The sequence below is a fragment of the Drosophila serrata genome, unplaced genomic scaffold (assembly GCF_035046125.1).
Source record: "Drosophila serrata isolate PLE 108 unplaced genomic scaffold, ASM3504612v1 contig_360, whole genome shotgun sequence".
NCBI lineage: Eukaryota > Metazoa > Arthropoda > Insecta > Diptera > Drosophilidae > Drosophila > Drosophila serrata.
Genome location: NW_028257258.1, coordinates 712,622 through 727,308, shown reverse-complemented (window position 1 = coordinate 727,308; position 14,687 = coordinate 712,622). Strand labels below are relative to the sequence as shown.

Here is a 14,687-nt window from a genome sequence, read left to right as displayed (position 1 = left end):
ACTTGAAGATAGGATTCTATTGTTAACATCACGCGTCACATGAAAGCAAAGCCCACAAAATGGATATAAATAACATTTCGTCTAAGCGTCAAAGAAATAAATTAATTGGCCTGAAATCACTTTCAACTAATCCCAAAAAACGGACCTAGTCAAGTTATTAAAAGAAGTCAACAGCTAGAGATATACATTAATTACATAACTTAATACATCTGTTTTTAGAGAGCCCTAAAAGTTGCATTATTTACATTTCTAAAAAACATTCAACTAACATTTCACTATCGAGTGGAAACGCAATTAGTGCATTCGCCTGAAAACCTCAGCCGCAACTCTATCTTGTGTTAATCAAAAGTTTTAGAGCTCCCAAGCAAAACTCACTCTGAAAGTTATTCTGGCAGTTGGGCCGTAGAGCGTTTTGTCATTCATTACAAAATTTCACACATGGCCCAATTAAATTATTTAGCCTCACACACATTCTCATACCGAATAGTTTTAATTAAATAATAGATACAAGCTACCTTCACTGCCAGTTTTAGATGTGGGCGTGCCACCTATGTATTCCAGCAGCTGCTCTTGTATTTTTTGTGATTTTTGTACCCCCTTTTTGGTAGTCAACTTTTGGCACTTTGAAAAGTTTGCCAGGCGGAACGACTCCCGAGACAAAAGCCTATGGCCGTATAGCGTTAAATGTGTGTCAACTATACCGGAAAATGTCTTCATTTCTCGCCTTTTTACCCCTCGCTTTAACCTATATCCAACTCTTTGCCGGATAGCTTGTGAGACATTTAAAATTAATGTCCTATGGAGGCGTTTGAGAGCTTACAAGACACGTCGAAGACAAGTCGAGGACACGAAGCTGTTAACATAATCGCTAGAGCTTAGCTCACACATATCCCCCCATATCACGCAGGACACCCAGGAACAGTGTTCGAAGTGGCTCAGAGCACAGCAGAGCCTTATCTCTAAGCGTTTTTCATTCAAACGCTAAAAGTTTTCTTGGGAAAAATTAAAAGTAGGCCAGATAGTATTTGTTTTTAGCGTAATGTTTTCGATATTGCGGGTCGGTGTGGAACACTGACCGGAAACTCGAGGGAGTATCATTGACCTGGACGGTGTTTGTCAAGCACTTGAGAGTCGATAGAAACGAAGGTCTTATCGCTTATCTATCAGTGACAGACCCATGATATACAATATGCATTTGCGTTGCACTTTTCCCAATTGCAGTGTGCAAGGAAAGCACTTAAGCCACCAATCATGGGACTTTATTGATACGGGTAAAGCCCAACATGTTTAGAAACTTTTTGCGTGTATTGTGAAAAAGTGTAATTTTCATAAAATTTGCATTTGTCGTACAAGTAATTAAAATATATATTACCCTAGCAGAGAATTCTAATTTTAGTCAGAAAATTGCAAAGCACTAAAAGAGCAAAACAAACTTAAATATGCAAAATAAATGTTTTCTTGCAGTGTAAGTGTTTTAAATTAACGGCTTTTAAAACAATAAATGTGCATATACATATATCAACATTTATAATGAAACCAGGAGTACTTTATATATAAAGTCATACGATTCGGATAAAAGAAAAGAGTGTTCCTTATCACTAACAATATATAAGTAATTATTGACCAATCACCGACAATACCTATCATCATACCTCTGTCGCATAATTATATACTTGATGACCCACCTTTCGTGGGTTCAGTTCTTGATCTGAGGCCGTTTCAGAAACAACCCGTTCGCAATAATGGTAGCAAGAATCCCGGCATTGGGCCTGATCTGCCTGTTGGCTTGTCTTCTAGGAAGTCACACTGCTAAAGCCCAGTGCAGTGAGTCCAACAGCACTAAATTGAACCTGACAATGGTGAGTACTCTACGAATTATAACTCCAAGGATAAACTAATTCATTTCCACTCAGTTTTCAGGCATCTGGTGGGAGGTGGCCAGGCAGCCAGCAGGCATTGATTTCTGTACGGAGGTGAACATAACCGTGCTGGATAGAGCCAATGACAATGTCTTGATCGATACCACCTATGGAGTGTCGCCCGATTATCCTTGGGTGAATCAAACCATGAGTGCCAACCTTACTGTGTCTGATGACAGTACTTTCGAAGATACCTACAACTTCACCTACTGGAATCCACCTAATTACACTCCCTACACAGTGTTTCAAATCCTTGACACCGACTACACCAACTACGCCTTCATTTGGGGCTACACAAATCAGACTGACAACTCGACATCGTTTGGAATTATCCTAACCAGGGATCGTACACCCACAACGGATGCCCTCAATAAGCTAGAGAGTAATGCCAGTTGCAAATTCCCCAACGTCTCGATCCATGGCACGATGACCTTGATAACTCAGGGCGAAACGTGAGTAATGCTTTGCAATTAGTCTTCTATATATCAAATCTCATCACTATATGAGTCGGAACGGGCCGGATCGGACAACTATATCATATAGCTGTCATAGGAATGATCGGAAAATATTGTTCAGTTTTAATTTTATGAAAATCGGACTACTATATCATAGAACTCTCATTGGAATGATCTTTAAATGTTACTCTACAGTGCAAAACTGTAAATGTAAATAGAATATATGTTTAGGCGAATGTAACAAAATTAGGCATTACTTTGTTGCTCTTAAGATACATATATATACAATTTATATTGTTATTATTAATAATTTATCAATCTTCAAGGGCATACAAACTTCGGCGTGCCGAAGTTAGCTTCCTTTCTTGTTTCCCATGTTTATATATTTGTTTCATTTCAGTTGTTATGCCGCCGGTGCCAGTTCATCTACAATTATCTCCTTTCTATTAATTGCTGTGACCTTTGTTCTTGGACTCTGTGCAGATCGTTTGACCATTTAAAGAATGAACGAAAATATAATAACCAAAAAATATTGAAAAAGCAATACATTTAATTTGAGAAAAATATGAACAAGTTGAAGTTTAAATAAATGTGCTAAAGCGAAAATAAAAACCAAAGAATATTGATAGTGTAATGCATTTAATCTGAGGGATATATAAACAAGTTAAATATGATTGAGGGATACTATTAAAATCTTGTAAGTCTTGTAAAATTCAAATAAATTTATTGTTTTCTATAATTTATGCAGTAATTCATCAATGTTACGGAATTACTGCAGGAATTACAAAAAACAATATGATATTTATTTTAATTTTACAAGACTTACAAGATTTTACTAGTATCCCTGATTCATATTTAACTTGTTTATATATTCCTCTTATTAAATGCATCACTCTATCAATATTATTTGGATTTTATTTTCGCTTTAGCACATTTATTTTAACCTTAACTTGGTCTTATGCTTCTTTTTCTTCAAAACACTGAATGCAATTAATATGAGAAATTATGGTTCTATTATATGCCCCGAGTTTGCTTTGAATCTTGGAATTAATTTCAAACTCTATGTCATATATACTACCATAAATAGGTCAATCAGCCATGTCTAGCCATGTTTGTTAAAACATAAAAATTAGTTAAATATTTTTAAAGTTTTTTTAAATTTTAAATCAAAGATATGCCACAGAAAACAATTTGTTTGGATTATATGTAAAAAGTGAGTCAGAATACAATCAATATAAAAATTAAATTAATATTTCACTTACCGATTTCCTCATTTTCGTTTCTTCTTCGTCTTTTTCTTGTTGTCAAAAATATCCAATTTTGTCCACTCACGAAATTTCACCTCTTTCTTTTCTTTCCCCTCTTTTTTCCAACTCACTGTATAAACAAAGACATAAAATAAAAGAAAAACATTTTAAAATAAGAGAAAAAATAAACATAGAAATATAAAGCAACTTAGGTGTAAGAGTTAGCAACAAGGAGGGGAAAGGAATGGAAAGGAATGGAAATAACTGTAAAATCATGAACAAACCACTGATCTCTCACCTTTTTAGTCATTACTTCACTTCTATATTCGCTTGGTTTAAACACGCACTTTAAAGCTGTAAACTTACACCGCAAGAAAACATTTATTTTGCATTCTTCTTTTAATAAAAGTTTCTTGTCATGTACACACACATTCACACGTATGCATAAACTCCATCACACACATACATGCACACATGCTGGGGGCTGCTGCCTGCCGTTGTCCGCGGGAGTCTCAACTATTATTGTATTGTATTGTACTATTGTACTTTTAGTGGTTATAATTATCCACTGAATCGATATTCACTTAGTAACTGTCTTTAAAAGGTCTTTTTATTACCTATGTAGTTATTTAGTAGGTTCACTTTGGCCTTTTCACAATTTCGGATTTTTTTTTTTTTTTCATTCTATTTCCCGCTTTTATAGTTGCAATTGGCGGGACAACCAACGCTCACTTCCCATTTACGTAATTTTCTTTAAAACTCCAATTATTGAGTGCTTATTTCAATGTCCCCGCATAAAAGGCACTTAGTTCAATTGATTTAATTATTTTGTAGGTATTCTTAAACTTTTTTTCCATCTTAAAACGTTCTTATTCAGCAGCAGCCACAATTTTTCACTTTGCCAATTTTCATCTTCTTTGCTTCTTATTCTGTCGATCTCGCTCCCGCTCGCGCTCAAGCTCACGCTCTCGCTCCAGACTTGCATAGGGTGTTTACGGTTTGAAAGTAATTGGCGTGAGATTAGAACACACGAATTAGCGGCTGCAGCTGCCTTACCTTGTCCACGGGATTCTCAAGTATGTTTGTTGTTAAATTTCAGTTTGAATTACCAACTATCTATTTTGAATATGTATTTTTTTATTACGTAGTTATTTGTTAAGTATACATCGGACACCCGTTCACTTTGGGCCTTGCTCAATTCGATTACCCGTTGTTCCGTTGTTTCCAATTGAAAAGAAACATACCGAATACACACGTACATATTTACATACATACATATGTATATGTATGTACCTCTGCAAATATGTTTGTTTGAGTCTTATTTGGAGAAATTCACAATATCAGTGCTTAATTTGTGTGTTCCAGTATAAAACGCACTTTGCTTAAATGAATTAATTGTTTTGTAAGAATTATTACACTTTTTTTCGGACAACAATAGTTTTTCAGCAGCAGCAGCAGCGCCCAACTTAACTTTACACTTTGGCAATTTGATCTTCACCTTCTTCTTCTCTCGCTCTCTTTGCCAATCGCGTTGCTTTGTTTTAGTCTTATTTGGATAAATTCACATTATCAGTGCTTAATTTGTGTGTTCCAACATAAAACGCACTTAGCTTTAATGAATTAAATGTTTTTTAAGAATTATTACACGTTTTTTTTGGACAATAATAGATTTTTAGCAGCAGCAGCAGCAGCTGCAGCAGCTGCGCCCAACTTAACTTTTCACTTTGGCAATTTGATCTTCACCTTCTTTTTCTCTCGCTCTCATTGCCAATCGCGTTGCTTTGTTTTAGTCTTATTTGGAGAAATTCACATTATCAGTGCTTAATTTGTGTGTTCCAACATAAAACGCACTTAGCTTTATTGAATTAAATGTTTTTTAAGAATTATTACACGTTTTTTTCGGTCAATAATAGATTTTCAGCAGCAGCAGCAGCAGCTGCAGCAGCTGCGCCCAACTTAACTTCACACTGGCAATTTGATCTTCACCTTCTTGTTCTCTCGCTCTCTTTGCCAATCGCTTAAAATTGCATGGTAGGCTTTGCGGAGAGAGCGAGAGAATAAGAAGCAAAGAAGAGCAGATCAAAAGTGAAAAATTGCGTCGTGCTGCTGCTTAAAAACGTTTTAAGTCCAACACAAAGGTGTGATAGCACCTGCAAAACGATTAAATCATTAAAACTAACGGCGTTTTATGCGGCAACACTTAATTAAGCATCAACCAAGTGTGTTTTAAAGATTTTTATTGAGAAGTAAGTAACGGCAACTGTAACCTGCGGGAGAAGGAATAAGAAACATTCATACATTCTACAAAAGCCAAAGTGAGCTTAATAAATAACTACACACGTAACTAAAATTGCATTTTTAAGACAGTTACCGAGTGGACATCGATTAAGTGGATAATTAAAGCCACTAAAACAGCAATAAAAATAATTGAGACTCCCGCGGACAACGACAGGCGGCAGCAGCACCCTATATGTATGTACATACATACATATGTATATACATATGAACGTGTTGGCGTCTATGCATAGATGTGTGTGTGTGTGTTTGCATGGTAAGAAACCTCTCCAAAGAAAATAGAAAAACTAATGTTTTCTTGCAGTGTAAGTATTTGAAATTAACGGCTTTTTAAACAATAAATGTATATATAAATGGTTTATATTTTAGATTTACTGTGAAGCCAGAAGTGTGTCCACTTTATATAGAAATTCATACGTTTTCAATATGAAGAAGAGAGTGCTCCTCTTATCATTCCCAATATGTACATATTGACCAACTCTGGACAGTACTTATCATCATGTGAACTATGCACTGCCTCATTAGATATAATTTGATCGATTACTGCCTTATGTCGCATAATTATATACTTGATGACCCACCTTTCGTGGGTTCAGTTCTTCATCTGAGGCCGTGTCAGAAACAACCCGTTCGCAATAATGGTAGCAAGAATCCCGGCATTGGGCCTGATCTGCCTGTTGGCTTGTCTTCTAGGAAGTCACACTGCCAAAGCCCAAGTTTTGCAGGCGTGCAGTGAGTCCAACAGCATTGCAGTGAACCTGACTCTGGTGAGTACTCTACGAATTATATGTTAAGGGATAAACTTATCAATTTCCACTCAGTTTTCAGGCATCTGGTGGGAGGTGGCCAGGCAGCCAGCCGGCATTGATTTCTGCACGGAGGTGAACATAACCGTGCTGGATAGAGCCAATGACAATGTCCTGATCGATACCACCTACGGAGTGTCGCCCGATTATCCTTGGGTGAATCAAACCATGAACGCCACCCTTACTGTGTCTGATAATAGTGCTTCCGAAGATGGCTACAACTTCACCTACTGGAATCCTCCTAGCTACACTCCGTACACAGTGTTCAAGATCCTTTACACCGACTACACCGATGTGACCTTCATTTGTGGCTACACAAATCAGACTGACAACTCGACATCGTTTGGAATTATCCTAACCAGGGATCGTACACCCACAACGGATGCCCTCAATAAGCTAGAGAGTGATGCCAGTAGCCAATTCCCCAACTTCTTGAACGGCACGATGGCATTGATAACTCAGGGGGAAACGTGAGTAATGCTTAGATAAGTATAGAAACAGAGTCAGTTTGATGAGTTTTTTGAAATTTCCATAGATATAACTTTATAACACACCTGTAAGGGATATCTAAGTAAAATTATAGATCAATATTTCATTTCCTGTTATCAGCGAAAAAAGAAACACAAAAAAATGTATATATAGATATGTATATATTGATTATTATCTTATTTAGCTTTATTTGTATACCCTTGCAGGGTGTATAATTTTAGTGAGAAGTTTGCAACGCAATGAAGGAGGAAACTATAAAGTATATATATCAACCGAGTTGATCTAGCCTTGTGCATTTCTACGAAAACTAGTCTCTCAGATTTGAAGCTATCTAAATTAAACTGCAGTCTTCTCTATACTCTTACTACTATATAAATCGGAACGTGCCGGATAGGACGATATTACATGAACTGTGTAAACTGTGAATGTGAATATAATAAATATAGTTGAGCATTACTTTGTAGTTTTTAAGATAAATATATATAATTTATATTGTATTAATTACTAATGATCTAATGTGCAATCTGCAAGAGTATACAAACTTCGGCATGCCGAAGTTAGCTTCCATTCTTGTTTCTTATGATTATAGTTTCTTTCATTTCAGTTGCTATGCCGCCGGAGCCAATCCATCCACAATTATCTCCTTGCTATTGATTGCCGTGGCCTTTGTTCTTGGACTATGTGCTGATAGTCTGATAATTTAATTCATTCTCATTCATTTTTCGGGGATACTAGTAAAATCTTGTAAGTCTTGTAAAATTACAATTAATATTCTATTGTTTTTTGTAATTTGTGTTGAAATTCCGTAAATCTATTATCTTGTATTCATATTTAATTTGTTCTTATATCCCTCAAATTAAATGCTTTACTCCTTCAATTATTATTTGGTTGTTATTTTTATTTAGCACATTTATATTTAACTTGGTCTTATGTTTCCTTTTCTTCAAAACATTGATTGCCATTTAAATGAGAAATTATGTTTCTTTATCATTGCCTGAGCTTGTTTCGAATCTTGTGCTGTTTTTTTGCATTCTCTGCATTGCTTTCAATAGTGACTCAGTGTCGTCTGGCAGTGATAAAGTCATATAAAGTCATATAATCCAGAATTGTAGAAGGCTTCTTTCCTATATGTATGTTCTTCTATAGGAAGATAGATCACCAAAAGACTTAGATATCACATTACGTGGAAGATTTTAATTAATTTTATATTTTCCCCATGTATCTAGTGTAGTAGAGATAACAAAATTTACCCTGTTTATTACTTTACTTTACTGAGGGCAAAGAATGAGTAATGGGAAAAGGTACAAGTACAGGTGAGAAAAAGAACATTTGTACTTATCTTAAAAAACAACTTTTTCTTCTTTCAAATAGAATTTACAGCTCTCACGATGGTAATTGTATCATTGAAAGTATCAAACTCATCTTTTGCAGAGTCTTTATCAAAACCATGACCTTTCTTTTAGCAAATCTTTGCCAAATTTAATTTAATTGCAAAGATAGTAATAGAAATTAAAGTCCAAAAAAACGAAGCTCAGATAAGGAGTCGCCAAAATCCTTGTTAATAGATATTGCCAATTTATTTTTAACCAAAATAGTCATTTCCTGGAAAAGACCTTTGTAGGTAAATCAATATAAGTATGTGACTTGGGGGGGAGTTTTCAATTGCAAAAGAACAAGAGGCTAGTCCACCAACAAACAGTAAACTTATTGCTAAAGTCAGAGAGATTAGTCATGCCGTTCAGACGATAACAGACGTCAGATATATGCGTAAATCAGTGACAGAACCCAGCGCCTCCACTTGTGCAGGCATCGATAATGGAAGCAAAAATACAGAGAAAAAGATACGCGCCTATAAAAGCCACTGGCGGATGGGGATCGAGTTCAGTTGAACGACGCATTCGCAGCGAATCGAGCTCGTAGTCACAAAATCGTGCAGCGGGAGGAAATCTAATATAAAAAAAAACCCTAAAATATCGTAACTTATCGGAAGTTTAAGTAAAAAAAAACCCCAGTGACATCATGTGCAAAAGTGTGATGATTTGTTTGGCCATCTTGGCTTCAGCTTCAACTATTTTGGCCCAAGCCACGCCCAAGTCCTGCGTTGATGCCACCGGAATAGATTTCAACAACACACAAGTGAGTGAATTGAAAATATAGACAATATTTCATTTGTTTTGTAAAAGGATAATAATAATAACCTGTTTGATTAATAATAATTGATTAATTTACTTGGTTTTTTAAATGTTATATTCGCTTAAATTAGTATATTTAACACTCTACACTGAAGGATAGTTAATATTGTGCTATGAAACTGATTAAACTTTGAAGAAATACAATTACAATTTCTGCAATATATCTGTTTTCAACCATTTTTTGTAACATCTTTGGTTGAATATTTTATTTTCTTATTCCCATGAATAATAAGTCTTGTATCCCTTTCTAGTTCGCTGGGTACTGGCAAGAGGTTGCCCGCAATCCTGCCTCGAATGTGTCCTGCATTGATCTAAGCATTGGCTTCTGGAACAACACCAACATGCTGGTGAATGTCAGCCACTCGGCTAATACGCAATCCCTGTACCAGAACGAATACGAGAAGGCCAACATCACCCTAGTCCCTGGCCAAACTTTCTACAACGTCAACTTCACGGGTGGCCAGAAGCAGAGCTTAGTGACCATCAAGCTTCTGGAACTGGTCGACGACACTTACCTGTTGGGTTGCAGCTACACGGATTCCACCAATAGCTCGACCAGCGCTGGCTTCATTTTGGCCAGGTCCAATTACTCGTCTTTCCTCATTCCGGAGGTCAATGCCAATGCCTCCGTGAAATACACCAATTTTGTGAATGGAACCATCTACAATGTCACGCATGCTGGGTATGTCTTAGAGCATTTCTTTTATCTCAAGTCCTTTACTAACTTAGATTTTTGTATACTTATAGCTGCTATGCTAGCTCCGCTGTACAGAATCTGCCCCTGATCGCTGGCTTCCTGGCCCTGGCTCTGCTCCTGATCAAGGTCTAGAAAAACGAAGAAGAGAAGATGCCACTTCCGAAAATGAAATAGCCGAAACCAAAACGCTTGCCAAAAGTTATTGCGTCAGTATCTTTATTTAGTTTTTAGTTGGCTTTCCACACCCCGCCCAGAAAAGAAAAGTAACATAGCCAAGGCTATGGCGATGATGTCAAATAAAAATAAACCAAAATGGGTGAGGACCCCAATAAAAAAAGCCCCACACACCATTTTCGATAAAGGCTTACTCAGACAGAATCATGTGTCTCAATGTGCTGCTGCAATCAGTGCTTTAATTTGTCGGCAACTTGTACAAGGTATGCGTCGTGATAAGATAAGAGCAAAAAGATAACAAAATATACGACTAACAAACACATATACTCCACTGCTCTTGTCTATTTCCATCATTGCTAATATCCAACAAGCGGACTCATAAATCAATCAATAGCCGCGTGTTCACAGGCAAAAATGAAAATCATACGTTCTGCCACTGATTAATTAATTGATTGACAAATCACTTCAGTTCGGCATTGGTATTATAAATGTTAATTACTCTGGTTGGAGCTAAGGTACTAAAGCTCACTGATTGCTCAGATTTCAATGGGCTTATCTCTCTCGATTATATGTTACAATGATTGTAATTATGTGATAAAGAATACCTCGAATTGGAATGGAAAAGCGGTGGCAAACTTCCAGGTTTATATGATTATTGGTAACATAAAGCGAGAGAAATACTATATTTTGTTAGGGGAAATTGAAGATAAAAGGTGTTTCCTATTCCATAAAAGTAACTTATGTATTCCATTGAGTTCAGTTCAAATTTGTGTAGCCCTTATGTAGGAACGTTGTCGTAAGAAACCTCCCATTGTCAAAGCTACATAGTAATGATAACGAACAAATTGATGCCCTTAAAATAATCATATCTTATTTATGAAGGAAAACTTTTTGTGGTTTATTAATATGGCATGACACTAGTAAACAATTATTAATGATTCTTAAACAAATTTGATAAGATAGAAAATTAAAAGGAAAAACGTAAATAAGCACTTCTTCATCACGGTCATTTTATTGATAATTTTGTTTCGGCGCCGAATAGATAAAACAGCCTTACCATTAAGCTGAAGTTAGACAATAATTATATTACAACATGTATGCTTATCAAGTAATGTTTATATATAACTATTTATTTTATCAACTGAGAATTAGAATAAGATTTACTTACATATTTTGCTGCTATCAAATAGTTCTTTTACGAGGCTTGGGAATTGATTTATGGTTTAAGTATTTTTATTTAGAACAGAAAGATTTTTAATAAATGTATGTATTTGAGACGGTTAAAGTTTCCTATCCTATAGGCCTCTGGGATACAAATAGTATTCGAAAATTAAGATGCTCTCTCCAAGGGAGTTCAATCCATTCATGGCACAACAATTTTATCTAGCACTTGCGCCCCATTCTCATATCGCTTTTAGTCAGATGTCAGAAGAGTTGTCACCTTTCAAGTAGAACAGAAAACGGCAAAAAGGGGGAAAAAATATACATCGAGGCAGACACTTAATTGTCAGAGCAGGGAAAAGCAAGTCACAAAGCCGGGGGAAAGGCAACTCACTTAACGCACACACACTCGATGCTGTGATTTGTTTACCGCCTCGTTCCCCAAAAAGAAAACACTCGGAGTGCTGGCCAAGTCTCTCAAATCAGATACAAAATCCTCGGGAGCTTCGTCCTCTTACACACTTATCAAGCTTTGGGCTTTGGGCTTTCGGCTTCGGGCTGGCTGGCTGCTGCTACTGATTTCTTGTTTATTTATTCGGCTTCAACCCAATCAACCCACCCTCACACATCCAGATACCGATGCAAACAAACCCACACGAATGTAAACACAGGGCCACTAAATCACTGAACACTCTCTCGGCTTTGGCATTTACACCACCACCCACTCCACCACCACCACCACAACCACTTGAAGGACGCCTGCCTGCTCCAGCGATTTCTTTTGTTGCGCTGCTTGACCCGCGGCTCCTTCCCTCCCCTTCGACCTGACCTCCTCCTTCAGGAGGGGTTTGTTTATGTTTATTTGTTGGCACAATTTGGTTACATTGTTTGCTTACAATCTACTCATTGTTTGCAGGGTTCGTTTGTTGTTCTTCAAATCAAGTTTACATCGATTAAGTAGCTGTAAAATCTGTTGGCCAGAACAGCACAATGGAAGCTCATCAAAAAAGTTGCTACAAAATTTGCGTAAAACTTTATCGAAATTTATCGACCTTTTAGCCTGTTCTGAGCTAACAAAATATTAGAGATTGTGTGGTAATATCTCAAGGGTTGGGAAATCTATACCTCTAATATATGTTACTAGATTTTTGTCGAAATTAATATTTAACTTGCAAAACATTCCCCTATCTCTGTATTGCATAATAATCTTTCACCTCAGTTGGCAAAGGATTTCAATGAATATCTTTGCCTGAATATTCCGCCCACAAACACAGCCAGACAATAATTATATGCTTTCAACCAGCTAATCATCCAACGATCCCATGTTCAAGCTCAGGCCAAAGTCGGCAAAGACCGCAACAAAGTCCTGGACCGAGGGCTTTTGGTCAAATGCCAGACAAACAAAGGACGCCTCCAATCAATGCTAATAGCAATCGTCCTGCAAAATACTCAAAGTGCTTAGAGGAAACCGAAAGCCATGAACCGCACAACCAAGCTCAGGGCGGGCAAACTGGACAGGCTTTTGGGGGGAGAGCACAGCAGAGCAGAGCAGAGCTGAGCCATTGGAGAAGGGCAGACAAAACTATTAATTAATTTCCCAGTCACTGCAGGCCATCGACTTTAGGTCCCAGCCGCCGCATGCCGTTGACATTTCAGTCAAAAGCAAATGCCAATACAATTTGGATCCCAATCTCTTTGGAGGTGCGGCGGGGCTAATGATTTTACCAAATGGTGTGAGACAAGTTTTTACCTACATATATACATATAGGAGACAGACAGACATATCTTTATTCGGTGTCGAGAGGGAAGATTTTCTCAGACCAAATCTTGGTCCTTGAAGCTGTGTAATGTGTAATTGTTTAGGGGTGGCTCAGGGAGCCCGATGTTATCATATAAATTGAAGTCTTAGCCAAGTTTGCGGCACTCGAGTTCTCAAGCACTTCTCAGTGGCAATCGTCACTCAAGTGTTGCTACTCTTAAGCTACTCAGACACACTGGAAGTTAAGATTAACTGGGGGAAGTATAATCTTTATATAATCAATAAATTCTATATTCTATAAAATTGAGAAATTCATGTATAATATAATATAAATTCATTGTATAAATATGTATAGTAATAATAGTTACACATAGATTTCTTTCAGTGCCTCATCTTAACGAAAACCTAAATTTATGCTGATCTCCGGCATTTCGTCTAAGCATTTTCGCATTTGCATAGATTTCCCAAACTTGGCAACAAAAACATGATTTGATTTCCACCCGGCATCGGGATAATACTTCTCAATATGCATACATATGTATTTATATATATATGTTTTGCATGTGTTTATGCGGTGCCACAGGTGGGGGTAATTGAATGGAGGTCCTCAGTCATTTACATTCAATTAACAGTTGTAGGCCAAACCGAATTGCCATCTATGAGATACTTGTACGGCTTGTCTGGACATTATTACTCGACCGCCCATAAATATTCATGGACAACAGCAGTGGCTTAGTCTGAAGGGGTTCCAGGAATATCAAGAGTTTATCTGTTATCTCCACATTTCTTGAAAATATAAATTATCGTATCGTGATAATACTAATAATTCATAAAGATAAACACAGTCTGCGACTGATAATATTACTGTCATGGTACTAAAAAGATAACAACAAAAGGTTTTCCAAATAATAAACAATATTTGTAAACAGAAATAAATTAATTAAAACGTTGATTCATTCATAATGTGAGTTATCTTAAAGATATATACATATACATTTATAGTATCGTCGTTATACATTTATATCTTTAAGATACAAGATAAGAACTTGGTTAATTTTTACCCCCTCTAGAACGCCGCTCCCTTAAACTCCTCATTTGTGCATAATTTATGCCACATGAACTTCGCCCTTTGTGTAATGGAACTGTGTCTTGTCTTTAGTTGACTTTAGGCTAATGCATAAGATAATTACAGATCCAGGGAAAGTGTCTTGCGGATTAGAGTTCCATCAAGTTATATGTAGTAGATGCCTTAATGAGAAGGCTTTGATATAAGGAAATATGAAAGGCAACAAACTGTCTAAGAATTATAATATAAAGATTAAAGTTCTCTTGTAGCCATTATTTTGCATTAATTTAAAAAGTCTTTCCCTAATCCCACTAAAACTCAAAAGCCCCTTACAAAGGATAATGATTCCCCTGTCTTTTGTGTACTTTTACACAGACATTAACCTTTCCCAACATATATTACACAACTTTTCCATAAACTGCAAACG

At 36.6% G+C, this 14,687-nt stretch overlaps 4 protein-coding genes across 9 annotated transcripts in view; 3 read left to right on the top strand and 1 right to left on the bottom strand.

The window, feature by feature from the left end:
* LOC110191877 (uncharacterized) overlaps positions 1-3,760 on the bottom strand; it is a 139,202-nt gene extending 135,442 nt beyond the window's left edge. For both annotated transcript variants that reach the window (XM_086838878.1, XM_020962861.2), the window contains exon 1: positions 3,637-3,760. The gene's annotated coding sequence lies outside the window, so the exon portion shown is untranslated. The remainder of the gene's footprint in view (positions 1-3,636) is intronic.
* On the top strand, positions 1,663-2,999 carry LOC110191883 (uncharacterized). The gene is made up of 3 exons (XM_020962867.2): positions 1,663-1,859; positions 1,914-2,371; positions 2,775-2,999. The coding sequence occupies exons 1-3, from the start codon at positions 1,743-1,745 to the stop codon at positions 2,872-2,874; spliced, it is 675 nt and encodes a 224-aa protein (XP_020818526.1). The 5' UTR covers positions 1,663-1,742; the 3' UTR covers positions 2,875-2,999.
* On the top strand, positions 3,141-8,088 carry LOC110191880 (uncharacterized). Of its 5 annotated transcripts, none has more exons than XM_086838886.1 (5): positions 3,229-3,587; positions 5,989-6,221; positions 6,286-6,683; positions 6,738-7,192; positions 7,816-8,088. In XM_086838886.1, the coding sequence occupies exons 3-5, from the start codon at positions 6,555-6,557 to the stop codon at positions 7,913-7,915; spliced, it is 684 nt and encodes a 227-aa protein (XP_086695012.1). In that variant the 5' UTR covers positions 3,229-3,587; positions 5,989-6,221; positions 6,286-6,554; the 3' UTR covers positions 7,916-8,088. The 5 variants fall into 5 exon arrangements, with proteins under 5 accessions (XP_086695013.1, XP_086695012.1, XP_020818523.2 ...); XM_020962864.2 differs by having other exon boundaries at positions 5,985-6,221; XM_086838887.1 differs by lacking the exon at positions 5,989-6,221 and having other exon boundaries at positions 3,141-3,587; positions 6,513-6,683.
* Positions 8,089-9,084: 996 nt separating this feature from the next.
* On the top strand, positions 9,085-10,596 carry LOC110191791 (uncharacterized). The gene is made up of 3 exons (XM_020962742.2): positions 9,085-9,347; positions 9,655-10,085; positions 10,151-10,596. The coding sequence occupies exons 1-3, from the start codon at positions 9,231-9,233 to the stop codon at positions 10,230-10,232; spliced, it is 630 nt and encodes a 209-aa protein (XP_020818401.1). The 5' UTR covers positions 9,085-9,230; the 3' UTR covers positions 10,233-10,596.
* Positions 10,597-14,687: the final 4,091 nt, after the last annotated feature.

Bases quoted from the DNA above. Each gene is read 5' to 3' on its own strand.
- LOC110191880 (XM_086838887.1), top strand. From the start codon at position 6,555: ATGGTAGCAAGAATCCCGGCATTGGGCCTGATCTGCCTGTTGGCTTGT. The intron at 6,684-6,737 runs GTGAGTACTCTA...ATTTCCACTCAG, and splicing joins TTGCAGTGAACCTGACTCTG to TTTTCAGGCATCTGGTGGGA. The intron at 7,193-7,815 runs GTGAGTAATGCT...CTTTCATTTCAG, and splicing joins TTGATAACTCAGGGGGAAAC to TTGCTATGCCGCCGGAGCCA.
- LOC110191883 (XM_020962867.2), top strand. From the start codon at position 1,743: ATGGTAGCAAGAATCCCGGCATTGGGCCTGATCTGCCTGTTGGCTTGT. The intron at 1,860-1,913 runs GTGAGTACTCTA...ATTTCCACTCAG, and splicing joins CTAAATTGAACCTGACAATG to TTTTCAGGCATCTGGTGGGA. The intron at 2,372-2,774 runs GTGAGTAATGCT...GTTTCATTTCAG, and splicing joins TTGATAACTCAGGGCGAAAC to TTGTTATGCCGCCGGTGCCA.
- LOC110191791 (XM_020962742.2), top strand. From the start codon at position 9,231: ATGTGCAAAAGTGTGATGATTTGTTTGGCCATCTTGGCTTCAGCTTCA. The intron at 9,348-9,654 runs GTGAGTGAATTG...ATCCCTTTCTAG, and splicing joins TAGATTTCAACAACACACAA to TTCGCTGGGTACTGGCAAGA. The intron at 10,086-10,150 runs GTATGTCTTAGA...GTATACTTATAG, and splicing joins TACAATGTCACGCATGCTGG to CTGCTATGCTAGCTCCGCTG.